The 19,700-nt window shown below is 31.9% G+C and overlaps 1 protein-coding gene and 1 pseudogene across 1 annotated transcript; both read left to right on the plus strand.

Moving 5' to 3' along the window:
- Positions 1–665: 665 nt before the first annotated feature.
- Positions 666–10,671, plus strand: LOC131642468 (uncharacterized). The gene is made up of 8 exons (XM_058912709.1): positions 666–686; positions 7,765–7,927; positions 8,020–8,224; positions 8,475–8,565; positions 8,818–9,207; positions 9,297–9,401; positions 9,714–9,896; positions 9,979–10,671. Exons 2-8 carry the CDS (start codon positions 7,765–7,767, stop codon positions 10,669–10,671), a joined length of 1,830 nt encoding a protein of 609 aa, XP_058768692.1. The 5' UTR covers positions 666–686.
- A 5,212-nt stretch (positions 10,672–15,883) lies between these two features.
- Positions 15,884–18,848, plus strand: LOC131642469 (uncharacterized; annotated as a pseudogene).
- The last annotated feature ends 852 nt before the right edge of the window (positions 18,849–19,700 follow it).

Raw genomic sequence — 19,700 nt, forward strand, 5'->3', positions numbered from 1 at the left:
TTAAAAGGAAAATAATAGGAGGGTTAGTGTATTACAGATTCGTCGACTATTAAGGCAAACCCTATTTTAATTCAAAAGGCAAAATAAAATAAAATGATGTTAAACAAAAAATAGAAACTTAGCTTTTTTGATCTGGTAGGGTGCGTAACTGAAGGATCTTGGCCAACCCTGAAAAATGAAGAAGAGAAAGGTAGAAAACTTTTTGTGGCAAATAAAAGGCATTGATAAGAAATAAAAAAAAATTCTGAAAAAGGCAAAGGTTTTGAAAACATTCAGGGTAAACCCTGATTTTTAGGGAATGAAAATTTTATGAGAAAACTCGACACACTAAGTTAATGGACAACACCTACCTAAAGATTGATTTCTAGGGTTATGGTTGTTGAATTTAAAGGCTAAACCTAATTTGTAAACCTAAAATTAAAATTAAAATTAAAAAATAATAATTCTAATTATTTAAAAAAAATTAATTAAATTATTTAATAAAATTAAATGATAATGTTAATTTTAAACCTTTTATGTTAATTATCTAATTAAACTAAACTAACTTAATTAATAAAAAAAAACTAATTATTAATTAAAAACATTCTTAATGTTTTGTGAAACAAAAATAAAATAAGTCTTGTGTGAAACTAATTCAATTAAAAAAGAAAATTATAAGAGAAAAAAAAAAGAGAAAAAGAAAAAAGAAATAATTTAAGAGAACAACAAAACAGAACCTGGCTATGATCTTGTGAGGCGGAGTCCTTGATGGCATACTGTGGACAGCATCACCTGAGCCTTTAGATCTGGATCAGCGAACATCCAAGGGCATATGCGTGTGGACGTACCGTGAGCGTGTAAGAGCTGAACGAATGGGATCTGTGATCAAGTAAATTGTAAAAATAATGATCGATCTTGGTAAAAGGCCCTTACTCCTTGCCATGTGCGCTGCAGGTTTTAATCATTTATTGTATACAATTCAAATAATATATATGAAACAAAATTCAAATGGAAATTCAAAACAAAAGTCAAGTGTGGTCCCCATCTGTTCCCTGCGTTAGCCACTAAGAGATGGAGAGAGAGAGAGACGGATTAGCTTGACCGACCAACGAAATCACCCCACGCGTGGAGGGAGAATTTTGTTTTATTGACTGGCCAATCGCACCTCATGGAACTGCCACGCAAGCGGTCAACAAGTCCCTGTTTACTTTTCACCTTCTTCTTTGATGGCACCTGCGGATTTATCCATGATTTTTCCTACAGGATTTCCTGTGGAAATTTCCTTCAAATTCTGAAAAATTAAAAACTAAAAAAAACATGTTATGCATACGAGATAATCGCCCAGATCGATTAAATGGAGCCCCACAAATTCAAATATGGCGTCGCTTTGGATTGATACGTGTTGCAACCATGAAAACGAAGAACAACTTCTTCCTTGCCCTAACAATGGTGAGGTTTGATTCTTGCGTTCAAGCTTGGATTCAATGGTTCAAACCTTGTCTAATTGATGTCAGAAACTCAACCATACCATTAGTTTGTGTTAAAAATCAATAACAAGCAAGAAACGAAATTAAAGAAAATGCATGAAATTGTTAATCATGATATATGAGTTCTACACGTGATCAAAGCTTACCAATTACTCAGGCCTACCTTATAATGTCTCAGAAGTGGAATAGAGAGTTTGTATGCCTTTGGATTTGTCTAGAACAAGGAATGCAAGTTTGCCCTATTTCTTGGATTTTTGCCTTTGAGAACCCCTTGTTTCTTCTCCTCTTTTTTTTTTTTATGCCTTGAACGTGTTATGTATATATAGTGGGATACATTAGGGTAACAAACTTGAATCAAATCCAAGGGATTGGAAGATTTGAGATTTGATTTAAGATTTAATAAAAAGTGTCTATTTTTGCATTCAATATTTCTCAATCAAGGGCAAACGAAATTCCTTGCATTTACCTCTAAATATACACTCAAGATTGATTGAAAAAATAAGATCATGCATATCCTCCATATTTCCCATTATTTATTTAATTAAATTTGACTTTTAATGAAAAAAAATAAAAAATAAATAAAATAGATGAAGAATAATGTATGAATGGGCTTAGGGGTCTTGGGCCATGTTAGAAACAAGTTTCAATCATAAAAAGATAGGCCCATTTAGGAGAAATTCAATTTTGCTCAATATTCTCTTCACGCATTCCCTCAAAATTTGGTCAACTTCAACAAACCATAGCTCTCTCAATTATTATTGTATAGAGGCGTTCTAGGACTTTTTGGAAACCTCAAGAGGTCCTCTACAAGCCACTTTGGAAGCTTTTTTCCATTTGAGGATTTTATCTTGATGATATTCCTCCTGACAAATAACTTCTTTTTTGCGATCTTCTAGAAGGACCTGTAATATATTAGCTCATATCTCTTAAATGAAGCATTTTTAGCCTTGACATGTGAGAGACAAAATTGTAGAGAATTCAATTTCCTTAAAATTGAGCTTTGGATGGAAAATTTCTGATGTTCCATGTGAAAGTTATGGCTGGTCAAAGTTGGGTTGACTTTCTCCTTAAAAACCCTAATTTAGAAACTTAGGTTTTTGACGACTTTGGAGCTTTCCTTGATGCATCATGATCAATACTTGATCAAATGATGGATCTAACATTAAAATGTTGACGATGACCAAAAATCAGGAGTTTTGACTGTGATTTGACCATAGTTGACTTTTAGGTCAAATTAGTCGACTGTTGACCACTTGAGCAGTTGATTGACCAATCTTGTGAATCAGGGTTTGAAATTTGGCATAGGGATTATTTGAATCATGTGAGAGGTTATGGGGTCCATTTGAGGCATCAGAAGTTGACTCATCTTTGAGAAAACTAAAACCCTAACTTGGAGGGTGTTATTTATGAGAGAGACTGCATGCTTCCTTCTTGTGTATCTTTGAGCATTTGAAAGTCAGATGGACTGAGATACGATTAAATATGATGGGCAAATTTTGGGGTATGACACTTTCAATTCATAGTTTTCTATTTCAAGTCTCTTAGTTTCAGATGCAAAGAGCTTTCTCAGCTTTTTGTATTTGATACTAAGTTGACTCTTGATTTCCAGAAGTTCTGGGAGACTAGAAACAAGCTCTTCTCCAGTAAGTTCAGAGAATACCTCTTCAGAGTCTGAGTCTGATGTAGATTCTGATTCTCCATCAATGGTTGCTATGAATGCTAGGTTGGCTTGCTCGTCTTCAAACTCTGACTCTTGGTCAGAAAAATCCGAGTCATCCCAAGTAGCCATAAGTCCTTTCTTCTTTTCAAATCTTTTCTTTGGCTTTTCCCTCTGAAGCTTTGGACATTCATTTTTGTAGTGTCCAGGTTCCTTGCATTCATAACAGACAACTTTCTTCTTGCCAGATCTTCTGTGCTCAGAAGATTCTCCCTTTTCAGGTCTTTTGAATCTTCTCTGCTTGCTTTTCCAGAGTTGATTCACTCTTCTAGATATGAGAGACAGTTCATCCTCTTCTTCAGATTCTGACTCATCAGATTTTTCTTCTTCAGCCTGAAAAGCGTTAGTGCATTTTTTATTATTAGATTTCAAAGCAATAGACTTACCTTTGTTCTGAGGTTCATTAGCGTCCAGCTCAATCTCATGACTTCTCAAGGCACTTATCAGCTCTTCAAGAGACACCTCATTCATATTTTTGGCAATCTTGAAGGCAGTCACCATGGGTCCCCATCATCTGGGTAAGCTTCTGATGATCTTCTTTACATGGTCACCTTTGGTGTAGCCTTTATCAAGCACTCGCAGTCCACAAGTCACCATCTTGGCAAATAAAATAACTTTCTAGACTATCTTTCCAATACTCAAAGTTTTCACCATCAAAGACTGGTGGTCTATTGTAACCATTTAAGCTACTGCTTCCATTGTTACCATTGTTGTTTTGATCAATAGGAGTTGAAGTAGTTGTTTCAACCATTTTGTGTTTTTCTCCCTGAATCATTTTTCTAACACGGTTAAGTGCTTGCACCTAGAACCGGCGCTCTGATGCCAATTGAAGGATAGAAAAACACTTAGAAAGGGGGGGGGGATTGAATAAGGGTTTGATAAAAATATTGAACACAAATATTTTTATCCTGGTTCGTTGTTAACCAAACTACTCCAGTCCACCCCTTTAGAGTGATTTACCTCAACTGAGAATTTAATCCACTAATCAATCTTGATTACAATGGTTCTCCACTTAGAACTCTCTCTAAGTCTTCTAGAGTATACCGATCACAACTTGATCACTCTAGGAAATCCTTTTACAAACAATGTAAAAATAAATATTACAAGAGTTTAATTTGCTTCTTGAAAAGCTGTAATCACCAAGTGATATTTCTCTTAAGTTCTTGTTCTTAACACTCACTAAGATATTACAAAGTTGTGAGGTTGAAGATGAACTTCTTCTTTGCTTTTATGATTTCAGTTTGACAGCGTTTTGGTATGTTTGCTCAAGAGTTCGTTAGCTGCTTCTGAATCAGAACTTCTATATATAGGCGCTGAGGAAATGTGACTGTTGGGAGCATTTAATGCTTTGCATGAATAGTACAACGATGCATTTAATGTTTCACTCTTTTGTCAACTACCTCGAGCCATGCTTCAACTGCTTTTACTGACTTTTCCTTTTGTAGCTTCTAACGTTCCTTTTGTTAGTCAGATATTTGATGTTATAGCCTTTTCATCTTGTACTTGCTTCTGGACTCAGATTATGTAGAGTAACGTTTGAATATTAGAGTCTTCAGCTTTGGTGTAGAAGCAACTTCTGTCTTCAGACTTTGAAGTGCTTTAAGCGTGATACCATCAGATCTTCAGAGCTTTGCTTCTGACTGCCATCTTCTGATGCTTTCCAGATCATGTTTTGATTTCTTCAAGACCATCTTTTGATGTCTGACAGAGCATGTTCTGATGAAGCCATCCAGAACTTCTGGGTCAGTGCTTCTAAGCGCTAATTTTGTGCATACTCTTAAATACTTTTCCTGAAATGGAAAACGTGAATAATTAGAGTGCCACATTGTCTAATACAAAATTCATACATAATGTACCCAAGAGCACTTGGGTGAGATGGCAAGGATCTCTTCCAGCTTAACCAGAGGTCCTGGGTTCGATCCCGGCCCTGGGTACGCAGCAGTGTTAAATCTCTTGAGGGAGAGCTTTACCGCCTATATGGTCCTACCCGGCTCAAGGGATTAGTCTCTGCAGTTGCGCGCAGAGGATACCCCGGTTTATACCAAAAAAAAATTCATACATAATGTTATCATCAAAACTAAGAATATTGATCAGAACATTTCTTGTTTTAACAGTAACAGTGAACTGTCAACGCATAGTATTTTTTTATATAGCTCCATCTTTTTCCCTCTCCTTATTCATCATCTTCATCATCACATCATCAATATTTATCTCAAGTTCAGAAAAAGGAACATAAGAAAATGAAAAATTATTATAATTTGCAACGAAAGAGATTATTATTTTAAAATATTGTCCCATCGAAACAAGTTAGTATATTTTTTACATAAAATTCTCTTTAATAATGACATATATTTCACGGTCAAGTGACTTAATTCTCTTAAAGATTTTGCCCATATACATCACATAAAAGTACATATATGTTCCTCAAAATGCTCTCAGAGAAACGTCTTTGATATCATTTATATATGTTAAAATTAAACAGTTTTTTGTGATTGATTAAAGGTATATTACCACATTTTTGTGATGGGTAGAGAAATTATCCAAATATATATATATATATATATATATATATATATGTATATATATATATATGTATATATATATATATGTATATATATATATATATATATATATATATATATATATATATATATATATATATATATATATATATATATATATATATATATATAACAAGTTAGTTTTGAATTTGTAAAATTTGATGATCAAATCAATTATGGACAGCTTGTAAATATTCCATTTTCAAATACACATTAGTAATGATGAGATTTTTTTTAATAGTAGATAAAGTTACCTTTTATATAGATTTTACAAATGGTGGAGTTTGTTTTTTGTTTGCCTTCTATTTTTATAAACTCTAAATTATTTAATTATAAAATAGCAAGTAAATTTAGGAAAAAAATTAATTACTATATTTAATAATGAATTACTCTCTCCAACTCAAATGTATCATTAAATGTTAACAAATTATATATATATATATATATATATATATATATATATATATATATATATATATATATATATATATATATATATATATAATTCGTTAATATTTTAAAATTTAGAATAATTTTTAGGCGTTGAGTTGGTGATATTAGTTGGATATTAAATATAGTAATTAACTAATTATAAAAAAAAATAATGCGTATTTTTAAAGTTAACAAAATTGACTATGTTGGCTAATGGTATTGTTTTTAAGGACTAAAAAGTAACACTTATTAAATAAACGACCAAGGTGAAATCTTAAATTAAGTTAAGGTACCACGACACTAATTAGGGCTTTTAAGAAATATAGATGGTAGGAAATTGATAGTCTATTGAATATAACAATGAACTGTCAACGCATAGTATTTTTTTTATAAAGCTCCATTTTTTTCCCTCTCTGATTCATCATCTTCATCATCACATCATCAATATTTATCTCAAGTTCAGAAAAAGGAACATAAGCAAATGAAAAATTATTATAATTTGCAATGAAAGAGATTATTATTTTAAAATATTGTCCCATCCAAACAAATTAGTATATTTTTTTACATAAAATTTTCTTTAATAATGACATATATTTCACGGTCAAGTGACTTAACTCTCGAAAGGATTTTGCCTATATACATCACATAAAAGTACATATATGTTCCTCAAAATGCTCTCAGAGAAACGTCTTTGATATCATTTATATATGTTAAAATTAAATAGTTTTTTGTGATTGATTAAAGGTATATTACCAAATTTTTGTGATGGATAGGGAAATTATATATATATATATATATATATATATATATATATATATATATATATATATATATATATATATATATTAGCAAGTTAGTTTTGAATTTGTTTATATTTTCAAATTTGATGATCAAATCAATTATGGACAGCTTGTAAATATTCCATTTTCAAATACACATTAGTAATGATGAGATTTTTTTTAATAGTAGATAAAGTTACCTTTTATATTGATTTTTCAAATGGTGGAGTTTGTTTTTAGTTTGCCTTCTATTTTTATAAACTCTAAATTATTTAATTATAAAATTGCAAGTACATTTAGGAAAAAAATTAATTACTATATTTATTAATGAATTACTCTCTCCAACTCAAATGTATCATTAAATGTTAACAAATTATATATATATATGATTCGTTAATATTTTAAAATTTAGAATAATTTTTAGGCGTTGAGTTGGAGATATTAGTTGGATATTAAATATAGTAATTAACTAATTATAAAAAAAATAATGCGTATTTTTAAAATCTATATAAAAGGTAAGCTTTTCTACTCTTCCACACAAAAAAAAAATCTAATCATTAGTAATGAGTATTTGAATATAATATTTACAAATTGTCCACAATTGATTTTAGCATCAAATTTGAAATTTTTAAACAAATTCAAAACTAAGGTTGTTGTTTTTTATTGAGATAAGGTTCAGAATATTTTGTGTCTATTATATTGAAAAGTAACATTATTGTAATACCATTGTGCAGTTGTTTTGAGAGGAAGAAATGGAGAAAAGAAGAATATTTTTGGTGGTGCTTATGTTGTTGCAGTGTTGGGTAGCTATGGCAGATACTGAATATTTGAAATACAAAGATCCAAAGCAACCATTGAATACTCGAATTAAAGATCTTGTTGGTAGAATGACTTTGGAAGAGAAAATCGGTCAAATGCTTCAAATTGAGCGCACGGTTGCCTCCGCTGATATAGTCAACAAGTATTACATTGGTAAGTTTTTGTTAATAATATGATTATTCATTGTGAATCTCAACTGCGACGCCAAGGTTTATGATATTTGACAGCATGAAAAATTACTTCAGGGAGTCTTCTGAGTGCTGGTGGAAGTGTTCCTAAGGATAATGCAACTGCAAATGACTGGGTTGATATGGTGAATCGGTTTCAAAAAGGTGCATTGTCGACTAGGCTTGGAATTCCAATAATATATGGAGTTGATGCTGTTCATGGTCATAACAATGTTTATAATGCTACTATTTTTCCTCACAATATCGGTCTAGGTGCTACAAGGTAAAAAGATAACCATTATACTTATATTTATTGTTGTTCCATCATGGAACCAAAGTTATCGGTAAATGAGGAGCTAGAGCTTGATGCAGTCTCATTCTGAGCTTTTGATGTGATGGAAAAAGAGCTGACTTGCAATATTAGCACTTCAACGCTATTGGGCATTTGCCTATTAAGTCTTGTAGGTCGTCCAGAACAATTATGTTTTGTTATGTTTCTTTGTATTGATGATTTAGTTTCTTTGAATCTACAGGGATCCTCAACTAGTGAAGAAGATTGGTGATGCAACTGCTCTTGAAGCAAGAGCGACCGGAGTTTCATATCTCTTTGCTCCTAGCATCGCGGTAATTAAGATAATCAAATTACATATATGTCAAATCGCACATTACAAAAGATAGTCGTTTGTTCAAATTCTTTTACGTTGTAGTATGGTTATTACCACTATTTGACAATATTGTTCTATCTTATAAGGGTCGTCTTTGAGGGTGTGTAAAATAGTGCCCCTAATTATTTCGTCACATTTAAGTTATGATTAACCAACACAGGGTGTTAGAAAACTTAAGACTGTCTTGCTTATAACGTATATGTTTGTATAGGTTTGTAGAGATCCAAGATGGGGTAGATGTTATGAAAGTTATAGCGAAGATCATAAAATTGTTCAAGCTATGACCGAGATCATTCTAGGATTGCAAGGTGATCCTCCTCCAAATTCAAAAAAGGGTGTTCCATATGTTGCTGGAAACAAGAAAGTAGCAGCTTGTGCAAAACACTATGTTGGTGATGGTGGAACGACAAAAGGAATCAATGAGAATAACACAGTTATAACAAGACATGAATTGCTTAGCATTCACATGCCAGCTTACTATGACTCAATTATTAAGGGTGTCTCAACCATCATGGTTTCTTACTCAAGCTTGAATGGACAAAAAATGCATACTAATTACGATTTAATCACAAGATTTCTCAAGAACACGCTCCATTTTAAAGTAACACTTCTAAATCTCCCAATTCATATATCAAATATTGGTGTTTATCAGTATATGTATGCTTAAAAATTTGTGTTTAAATTTTGTAGGGTTTTGTCATATCAGATTTTTTCGGAATTGACAAGATAACTTCACCTTTTCATGCTAACTACACACATTCAATTGAAGTCGGAGTAAATGCCGGTATTGACATGGTAAACTATGATTTTTTTTCAATTTTACTGAGTAGCAGTTTTATAGTTAGGTATCAAACTTTTCATTCTGAAAGCTCTGTGTCCGCCCCTAGGACTGACTAATCTCAGGGACACCAATTTTACGATCCATTTACTGAGGTCACTTTTAAAGCCAAAGCAAAAGTTCGGTATGAACTGACCCAACACATGAATCGTCAAGAATCAAACTTGATATTCTAAAGCTTACAAACACTCACACTCTTTGCATATAAACCAATGATTTTATACATATAAACTATGGTCTTTTTAATAGTAAATGTTGTAATTCTGTAGGTAATGACTGCAGCTGACTTCCGAGAATTCATAGATGGCTTATCTTTACTAGTGAAAACAAATGTTGTATCTATGAAAAGAATCAATGATGCAGTGAAGAGAATTTTGAGAGTCAAGTTTGTAATGGGTCTATTTGAAAAACCATTGGCTGATTACAGTCTTGTCGACCTTCTCGGGAGCCAGGTTAGTCGACTAACTTCGAGTTAAATATATTTTTAGTCCCTACAAAATTATAGAACTATATACATGCAACCTAATTTGACAGGAGCATAGAGAATTGGCTAGAGAAGCTGTGAGGAAATCATTGGTACTATTAAAGAACGGTGAAAGCGTTGATAAGCCGTTGCTTCCTCTTCCTAAAAAGGCTTCGAAAATACTTGTTTCCGGAATTCATGCTGATAATCTAGGCTATCAATGTGGTGGATGGACGATTAAATGGCAAGGTCTTAGCGGCAACAACATTACTAGTGGTACGACAATTTTGAGTGCGATAAAAAATACAGTTGACAAAGACACTGAGATAGTCTATCAGGAGAATCCATCTCTCGAATATGTAAAATCAAATGATTTTTCATATGCGATTGTGGTAGTTGGAGAAACACCATATGCGGAAACAAATGGCGACAGTTTAAACTTAACGATCTCAGGTAATGGGGCTGAAACAATAAACAATGTATGCAGCGGAGTGAAATGTGTGGTTGTGTTAATAACTGGTAGACCCGTGGTTATGTTACCATATATTGACATAATCGAAGGACTTGTTGCGGCATGGCTTCCTGGTAGTGAAGGTTACGGTGTTACAGATGTTTTGTTTGGTGATTATGGATTTAGTGGTAAGCTTCCAAGGACATGGTTTAAGAGTGTTGATCAATTACCTATGAATGTTGGTGATTCTCATTATGATCCTTTGTTTCCATTTGGATTTGGTCTTACTACTCAAGGTTTTAAGAATACTTAGAGCTTATTAGTGCTTGAATTAGTTAGGTGTTGTGTCATATTTCTTGATTATATGAAATCTAAGTACAAAATTTTCCTAAGTTGAATGTTGTATCTTATAAGTGTGTCTTTTTAATCTATTTATGAAATAAAATATCAAATAAATTCAATAGTTTTCATAAGTTATCCAAATATGCCCTAGCTAGTAAAACGGAGCCCTAAAGGCGAAAAAGAGAATCATTCATGTCATATTCATATATTCTACATTGCGATCAGAAATAATTTTAAAGAAAAGTCTATCAAGTTATTTACCCTCAATTTGGATATTCATATAATATTATAGTATATTAATCCAAAAGAAGTTTATCAAAGAAGCACCTTAGAGTTTATCTAAATTCTACCGCCATCCTTGCAATTAAATTGGGCATCCTTCAATTTTTTAATAGTGTTACTTTGTGAAATACAATGATAATGGCTAAATTTATGTAAATAATAATCTATTTACATTGCAAATTATAAGAAATTTTCATTCACTTTTTTTTGGGGGATTTGAGATGAATTTCCTGGATTTTAGATGAATGTTGATTAATGTTATGATGAAGATGATAAAGGAGAAGAGGGAAAAAGTTGAAGTTATATAAAAAATATTATGTGTTAATAGTTCACTGTTACCTTGAGTAGACTATCAATTTCCATTGTTACCCAAAAAAAAGAACATAAGTGAATGAAAATTTCTTATAGTTTGCAATGAAAGAGATTATTATTTTAAAACATTCTCCCATAAGAACAAGTTAGTATTTTTTTTTACATAACATTTTCTTCAATAATGACCTCTATCTCACGGTCAAGTGACTTAAATCTCTAAAGGATTTTTGCAAAACATCGCATAAAAGTACATATATGTTCCTAAAAAATTCTGAGAAGCATCACTGATAGTGAGAGACAAAGTTCATTACTTCACTTTATCGATATTTCTTTAAACCCTAACCTTAAAAACACTTCTAAATGAATTTCAATCACACTCTATTTAACTTTTCCTCTCCCGCCCTATTTGTTCCCTCTGATGAAGACTTCCGCTTCTACTACAACTTTCCTGAATTTAGACATCTCATTGAAGAAATTGCCAAGACATCACATAAAATTACATATATGTTCCTCAAAATGCTCTCAGAAAAGCATCAAGATAGTGAACAATGTAACACCCTATTCCCCATCGCTATTTTAATTAATAAAATAAATCAGAGTAATTCAAAATTTAAATACAACACATCAAGAATAGGATGCTACTTCGTCATCAACCTTAAAAACACATATGCTCAAGTTCATAAAACATGGATACATAACACACTTCGGATGAACCGACAACATCGTTATTATAATCCTTCAAAACATTAACTTCTTTATTATTGCAGCGGAAAATAAAACATAACTATTCAGTAACATCTTTACTCATCAAAAGTTTCAATGATCATTCAAACAAAAGAGAGTTACACTACTCTCAAAATCTTCTACATAAAACAACAATGCAACAATCAAAATAAATAAACGTTCATCCCTCCCCGGTGTTACGTATCAGAGCATGACACCGACTCGACACGACGTCTAACCTCGCCTAGTGATGATCACCTGCACGTTACCTACGTAGAGGTAACATTCAAACAGAAGGGATGAGATATCAATGAAAATATAATAAAGGACATAATTATAAGCATATGACAGATACATCAAGTTAGATTCTAAGTTTAACAATCTATAGTCATGCTTCATAATTGATTACAAACACATTCACAACATCATCATCATCATTCATCATAAAACACACATCGGGTATATAATACCATTTCATCATCACATCATCAAACAAATCAAAGTGCAATGCAATGTTACTGACACGACATCATGCATGTGGTACCAAAATCTCCGCAAATGCCATATGTGGGCAATTGGCTAACTTCATAATGCCAAATAAAGGCAACGACTAACTTCGTAATGTCGATCCTTCATAACAACAATCATCTTCATTAATTATGCAATGCATGAAACAAACACATACTACGTCATCGTTATGCGATTACTAAACAGAGGTCATCGTAGAACAACACATGTGAGGCAGCCATACTGCTCTCGCATCATCTTGTAAACAACACGATACTTACCGAACAACGGTATCCAACACAATTCCACAAAAGGCAATCAACATCAATATCATCATAAAACATCATATATGAGGCAGACACACTGCTCTCACATCATCTTCGTAAACAACGCAATACTTCGTATCGAAACACATACTCAAACACTAATAATTTTGGATTTCTTCCCTCAAAATACTAGGATATTGTTATGGAAATGATTATCAAAGGATAGGAAATGTTTTTAGCTTTCTAACGGTTTGAACGACGCCTCAAACGGACATCCGAGTCAAAAGTTATGGCTCTTTGAAGTTTTTAAGAAAAATTTCATTCCGACTCAGTGGAACCCGGTTCCCCCAAACTTGGAACCGGTTCCCATCCCCAAAATTCCAATTTTTCGGATACAGAGAGTCTGGGAACTCGGTTCCCCCAAACTGGGAACCGATTCTTGCTGTAGCAGTTTCAAGAAAACTCTATTTTAAGCTATTCCGAGTTCCCCCCTTCAAAATCCCAAAAACCCTATTTTCCCACACAAAAATCATCAAGTTTTTATGGATTTTTCAAGGTAATTATCAACATCATACATCAAATGCATCAAACCAAGCATCAAGATCACATCAAATGCATACAATTTCCATTAACAATGAACAATCTCTACAAATTGTCTACCCCTAAACCTAACATGCAATCAAAAATTTGCCTACAGTTATATCCCTTGTATATAATCGGAACCCCACCCTTGCCTACAGTTATATCCCTTGTATACATGACAAATAATCATTAAAATAATTTAAGTAAAATTGGGGTGTTACAAAGAACATTGTTCACAAATTCACATTCACCACTATTTTCCACCTACAATATCCATTTCATTCCATTCACCATATTTCTTAAAAAGCTAACTCTAAAAACCTTTCTCAATGGACTTCAATCACCACTTTTTTGACCTTTCCACTTCAACCATATATGTTCCCACCAACAACTACTTTTGTTTTCCCTATAACTTCCTTGAGTTCAGACATATCCTTTAAGAAATCGCTAGAAAATCACATTCAATGTTAAACCAAATTAGTTCCTAAAAATACATATGTGGTCTAGTTACATCTTTCCCCGCCGACATCGATGATGCTTGTGAATAAATTGTTAATGCAAATGACGATGTTTTGGAGCTTGTGGACGAGATTGTGGATGAGTTTCATAGGGTTCAAAAGGAGCAAGATATGTAAGAAGGAGAAGACATGTTTTTCAAATTTAAGAATGGGAAGAAAATGGTTGGTTATTTGGGTGATTAAGTGCTTGGAAAGAAATAGAAAATTTTGTTTCATGTAGACACTCTTAAGAAACTTCAGTATCATTATAATGTTGTGTTGACAACTCAAATCAACCTTTTGAACATGTTTGGTTAAAAAATATGTTAAAATAATTTTTTTCTGTGTTTGAGATGAATTTTCTGGGTTTGAGATAAGTGTGATGATGAAGATGGTGAAGTAGAAGAGGGAAGAAGATGAGTTTATATAACAAATATTATGTGTTGACAATTTATATTTATATTCAGTAGATTATCAATTTTCAGCCGTCTGATTTTATTATAAAAGATCAAATTGTTAAAATTAAAAAAAAATAACAAAGTCTTTGGTGGATACACAATAAAATTGTCTCCCCTAAGATAATTAAAGTTAAAAGTTAACAAAATTGACTATGTTGGCTAATGGTATTGTTTTCAAGGACTAAAAAGTAACACTTATTAAATAAACGACCAAGGTGAAATCTTAAATTAAGTTAAGGTACCACGACACTAATTAGGGCTTTTAAGAAATATAGATGGTAGGAAATTGATAGTCTATTGAATATAACAATGAACTGTCAACGCATAGTATTTTTTTATAAAGCTCCATCTTTTTCCCTCTCCTCATTCATCATCTTCATCATCACATCATCAATATTTATCTCAAGTTCAGAAAAAGGAACATAAGCAAATAAAAAATTATTATAATTTGCAATGAAAGAGATTATTATTTTAAAATATTGTCCCATCCAAACAAATTAGTATATTTTTTTACATAAAATTCTCTTTAATAATGACCTATATTTCACGGTCAAGTGACTTAACTCTCGAAAGGATTTTGCCTATATACATCACATAAAAGTACATATTTGTTCCTCAAAATGCTCTCAGAAAAACGTCTTTGATATCATTTATATATGTTAAAATTAAACAGTTTTTTGTGATTGATTAAAGGTATATTACCAAATTTTTGTGATAAATAGAGAATATATATATATATATATATATATATATATATATATATATATATATATATATATATATATATATATATATATATATATATATATATATATATATATATATATATATATATATATATATATATATATATATATATATATATATATTAGCAAGTTAGTTTTGAATTTGTTTATATTTTCAAATTTGATGATCAAATCAATTATGGACAGCTTGTAAATATTCCATTTTCAAATACACATTAGTAATGATGAGATTTTTTTTAATAGTAGATAAAGTTACCTTTTATATTGATTTTACAAATGGTGGAGTTTGTTTTAAGTTTGCCTTCTATTTTTATAAACTCTAAATTATTTCATTTAAAATAGCAAGTACATTTAGGAAAAAAATTAATTACTATATTTATTAATGAATTACTCTCTCCAACTCAAATGTATCATTAAATGTTAACAAATTTTATATATATATATAATTCGTTAATATTTTAAAATTTAGAATAATTTTTAGGCGTTGAGTTGGAGATATTAGTTGGATATTAAATATAGTAATTAACTAATTATAAAAAGAATAATGCGTATTTTTAAAATCTATATAAAAGGTAAGCTTTTCTACTCTTCCACACAAAAAAAAAAATCTAATCATTAGTAATGAGTATTTGAATATAATATTTACAAATTGTCCACAATTGATTTTAGCATCAAATTTGAAAATTTTAAACAAATTCAAAACTAAGGTTGTTGTTTTTTATTGAGATAAGGTTCAGAATATTTTGTGTCTATTATATTGAAAAGTAACATTATTGTAATACCATTGTGCAGTTGTTTTGAGAGGAAGAAATGGAGAAAAGAAGAATATTTTTGGTGGTGCTTATGTTGTTGCAGTGTTGGGTAGCTATGGCAGATACTGAATATTTGAAATACAAAGATCCAAAGCAACCATTGAATACTCGAATTAAGGATCTTGTTGGTAGAATGACTTTGGAAGAGAAAATCGGTCAAATGCTTCAAATTGAGCGCACGGTTGCCTCCGCTGATATAGTGAACAAGTATTACATTGGTAAGTTTTTGTTAATAATATGATTATTCATTGTGAATCTCAACTGCGACGCCAAGGTTTATGATATTTAACAGCATGAAAAATTACTTCAGGGAGTCTTCTGAGTGCTGGTGGAAGTGTTCCTAAGGATAATGCAACTGCAAGTGACTGGGTTGATATGGTGAATCGGTTTCAAAAAGGTGCATTGTCGACTAGGCTTGGAATTCCAAAAATATATGGAGTTAAATGCTGTTCATGGTCATAACAATGTTTATAATGCTACTATTTTTCCTCACAATATCGGTCTAGGTGCTACAAGGTAAAAAGATAACCATTATACTTATAATCATTGTTGTTCCATCATGGAACCAAAGTTATCGGTAAATGAGGAGCTAAAGCTTGATGCAGTCTCATTCTGAGCTTTTGATGTGATGGAAAAAGAGCTGACTTGCAATATTAGCACTTCAACGCTATTGGGCCTTTGCCTATTAAGTCTTGTAGGCCGTCCAGAACAATTATGTTTTGTTATGTTTCTTTGTATTGATGATTTAGTTTCTTTGAATCTACAGGGATCCTCAACTAGTGAAGAAGATTGGTGATGCAACTGCTCTTGAAGCAAGAGCGATCGGAGTTTCATATCTCTTTGCTCCTAGCATCGCGGTAATTAAGATAATCAAATTACATATATGTCAAATCGCACATTACAAAAGATGGTCGTTTGTTCAAATTCTTTTACGTTGTAGTATGGTTATTACCACTATTTGACAATATTGTTCTATCTTATAAGGGTCGTCTTTGAGAGTGTGTAAAATAGTGCCCCTAATTATTTCGTCACATTTACATTATGATTAACCAACACAGGGTGTTAGAAAACTTAAGACTGTCTTGCTTATAACGTATATGTTTGTATAGGTTTGTAGAGATCCAAGATGGGGTAGATGTTATGAAAGTTATAGCGAAGATCATAAAATTGTTCAAGTTATGACCGAGATCATTCTAGGATTGCAAGGTGATCCTCCTCCAAATTCAAAAAAGGGTGTTCCATATGTTGCTGGAAACAAGAAAGTAGCAGCTTGTGCAAAACACTATGTTGGTGATGGTGGAACGACAAAAGGAATCAATGAGAATAACACAGTTATAACAAGACATGAATTGCTTAGCATTCACATGCCAGCTTACTATGACTCAATTATTAAGGGTGTCTCAACCATCATGGTTTCTTACTCAAGCTTGAATGGACAAAAAATGCATACTAATTACGATTTAATCACAAGATTTCTCAAGAACACGCTCCGTTTTAAAGTAACACTTCTAAATCTCCCAATTCATATATCAAATATTGGTGTTTATCAGTATATGTATGCTTAAAAAGTTGTGTTTAAATTTTGTAGGGTTTTGTCATATTAGATTTTTTCGGAATTGACAAGATAACTTCACCTTTTCATGCTAACTACACACATTCAATTGAAGTCGGAGTAAATGCCGGTATTGACATGGTAAACTATGATTTTTTTTCAATTTTGCTGAGTAGCAGTTTTATAGTTAGGTATCAAACTTTTCATTCTGAAAGCTCTGTGTCCGCCCCTAGGACTGACTAATCTCAGGGACACCAATTTTACGATCCATTTACTGAGGTCACTTTTAAAGCCAGAGCAAAAGTTCGGTATGAACTGACCCAACACATGAATCGTCAAGAATCAAACTTGATACTCTAAAGCTTACAAACACTCACACTCTTTGCATATAAACCAATGATTTTATACATATAAACTATGGTCTTTTTAATAGTAAATGTTGTAATTCTGTAGGTAATGACTGCAGCTGACTTCCGAGAATTCATAGATGGCTTATCTTTACTAGTGAAAACAAATGTTGTATCTATGAAAAGAATCAATGATGCAGTGAAGAGAATTTTGAGAGTCAAGTTTGTAATGGGTCTATTTGAAAAACCATTGGCTGATTACAGTCTTGTCGACCATCTCGGGAGCCAGGTTAGTCGACTAACTTCGAGTTAAATATATTTTTAGTCCCTACAAAATTATAGAACTATATACATGCAACCTAATTTGACAGAAGCATAGAGAATTGGCTAGAGAAGCTGTGAGGAAATCATTGGTACTATTAAAGAACGGTGAAAGCGTTGATAAGCCGTTGCTTCCTCTTCCTAAAAAGGCTTCGAAAATACTTGTTTCCGGAATTCATGCTGATAATCTAGGCTATCAATGTGGTGGATGGACGATTAAATGGCAAGGTCTTAGCGGCAACAACATTACTAGTGGTACGACAATTTTGAGTGCGATAAAAAATACAGTTGACAAAGACACTGAGATAGTCTATCAGGAGAATCCATCTCTCGAATATGTAAAATCAAATGATTTTTCATATGCGATTGTGGTAGTTGGAGAAACACCATATGCGGAAACAAATGGCGACAGTTTAAACTTAACGATCTCAGGTAATGGGGCAGAAACAATAAACAATGTATGCAGCGGAGTGAAATGTGTGGTTGTGTTAATAACTGGTAGACCCGTGGTTATGTTACCATATATTGACATAATCGAAGGACTTGTTGCGGCATGGCTTCCTGGTAGTGAAGGTTACGGTGTTACAGATATTTTGTTTTGTGATTATGGATTTAGTGGTAAGCTTCCAAGGACATGGTTTAAGAGTGTTGATCAATTACCTATGAATGTTGGTGATTCTCATTATGATCCTTTGTTTCCATTTGGATTTGGTCTTACTACTCAAGGTCTTAAGAATACTTAGAGCTTATTAGTGCTTGAATTAGTTAGGTGTTGTGTCATATTTCTTGATTATATGAAATCTAAGTACAAAATTTTCCCAAGTTGAATGTTGTATCTTATAAGTGTGTCTTTTTAATCTATTTATGAAATAAAATATCAAATAAATTCAATATTTTTCATAAGTTATCCAAATATGCCCTAGCTAGTAAAACGGAGCCCTAAAGGCGAAAAAGAGAATCAATCATGTCATATTCATATATTCTACATTGCGATCAGAAATAATTTTAAATAAAAGTCTATCAAGTTATTTACCCTCAATTTGGATATTCACATAATATTATAGTATATTAATCCAAAAGAAGTTTATCAAAGAAGCACCTTAGAGTTTATCTAAATTCTACCGCCATCCTTGCAATTAAATTGGGCATCCTTCAATTTTTTAATTGTGTTACTTTGTGAAATACAATGATAATGGCTAAATTTATGTAAATAATAATCTATTTACATTGCAAATTATAAGAAATTTTCATTCACTTTTTTTTTGGGGGATTTGAGATGAATTTCCTGGATTTTAGATGAATGTTGATTAATGTTATGATGAAGATGATAAAGGAGAAGAGGGAAAAAGTTGAAGTTATATAAAAAATATTATGTGTTAATAGTTCACTGTTACCTTGAGTAGACTATCAATTTCCATTGTTACACAAAAAAAGAACATAAGTGAATGAAAATTTCTTATAATTTGCAATGAAAGAGATTATTATTTTAAAACATTCTCCCATAAGAACAAGCTAGTATTTTTTTTTACATAACATTTTCTTCAATAATGACCTCTATCTCACGGTCAAGTGACTTAAATCTCTAAAGGATTTTT

Source organism: Vicia villosa, unplaced genomic scaffold (genome assembly GCF_029867415.1).
Source record: "Vicia villosa cultivar HV-30 ecotype Madison, WI unplaced genomic scaffold, Vvil1.0 ctg.005075F_1_1, whole genome shotgun sequence".
Classification (NCBI taxonomy): domain Eukaryota; kingdom Viridiplantae; phylum Streptophyta; class Magnoliopsida; order Fabales; family Fabaceae; genus Vicia; species Vicia villosa.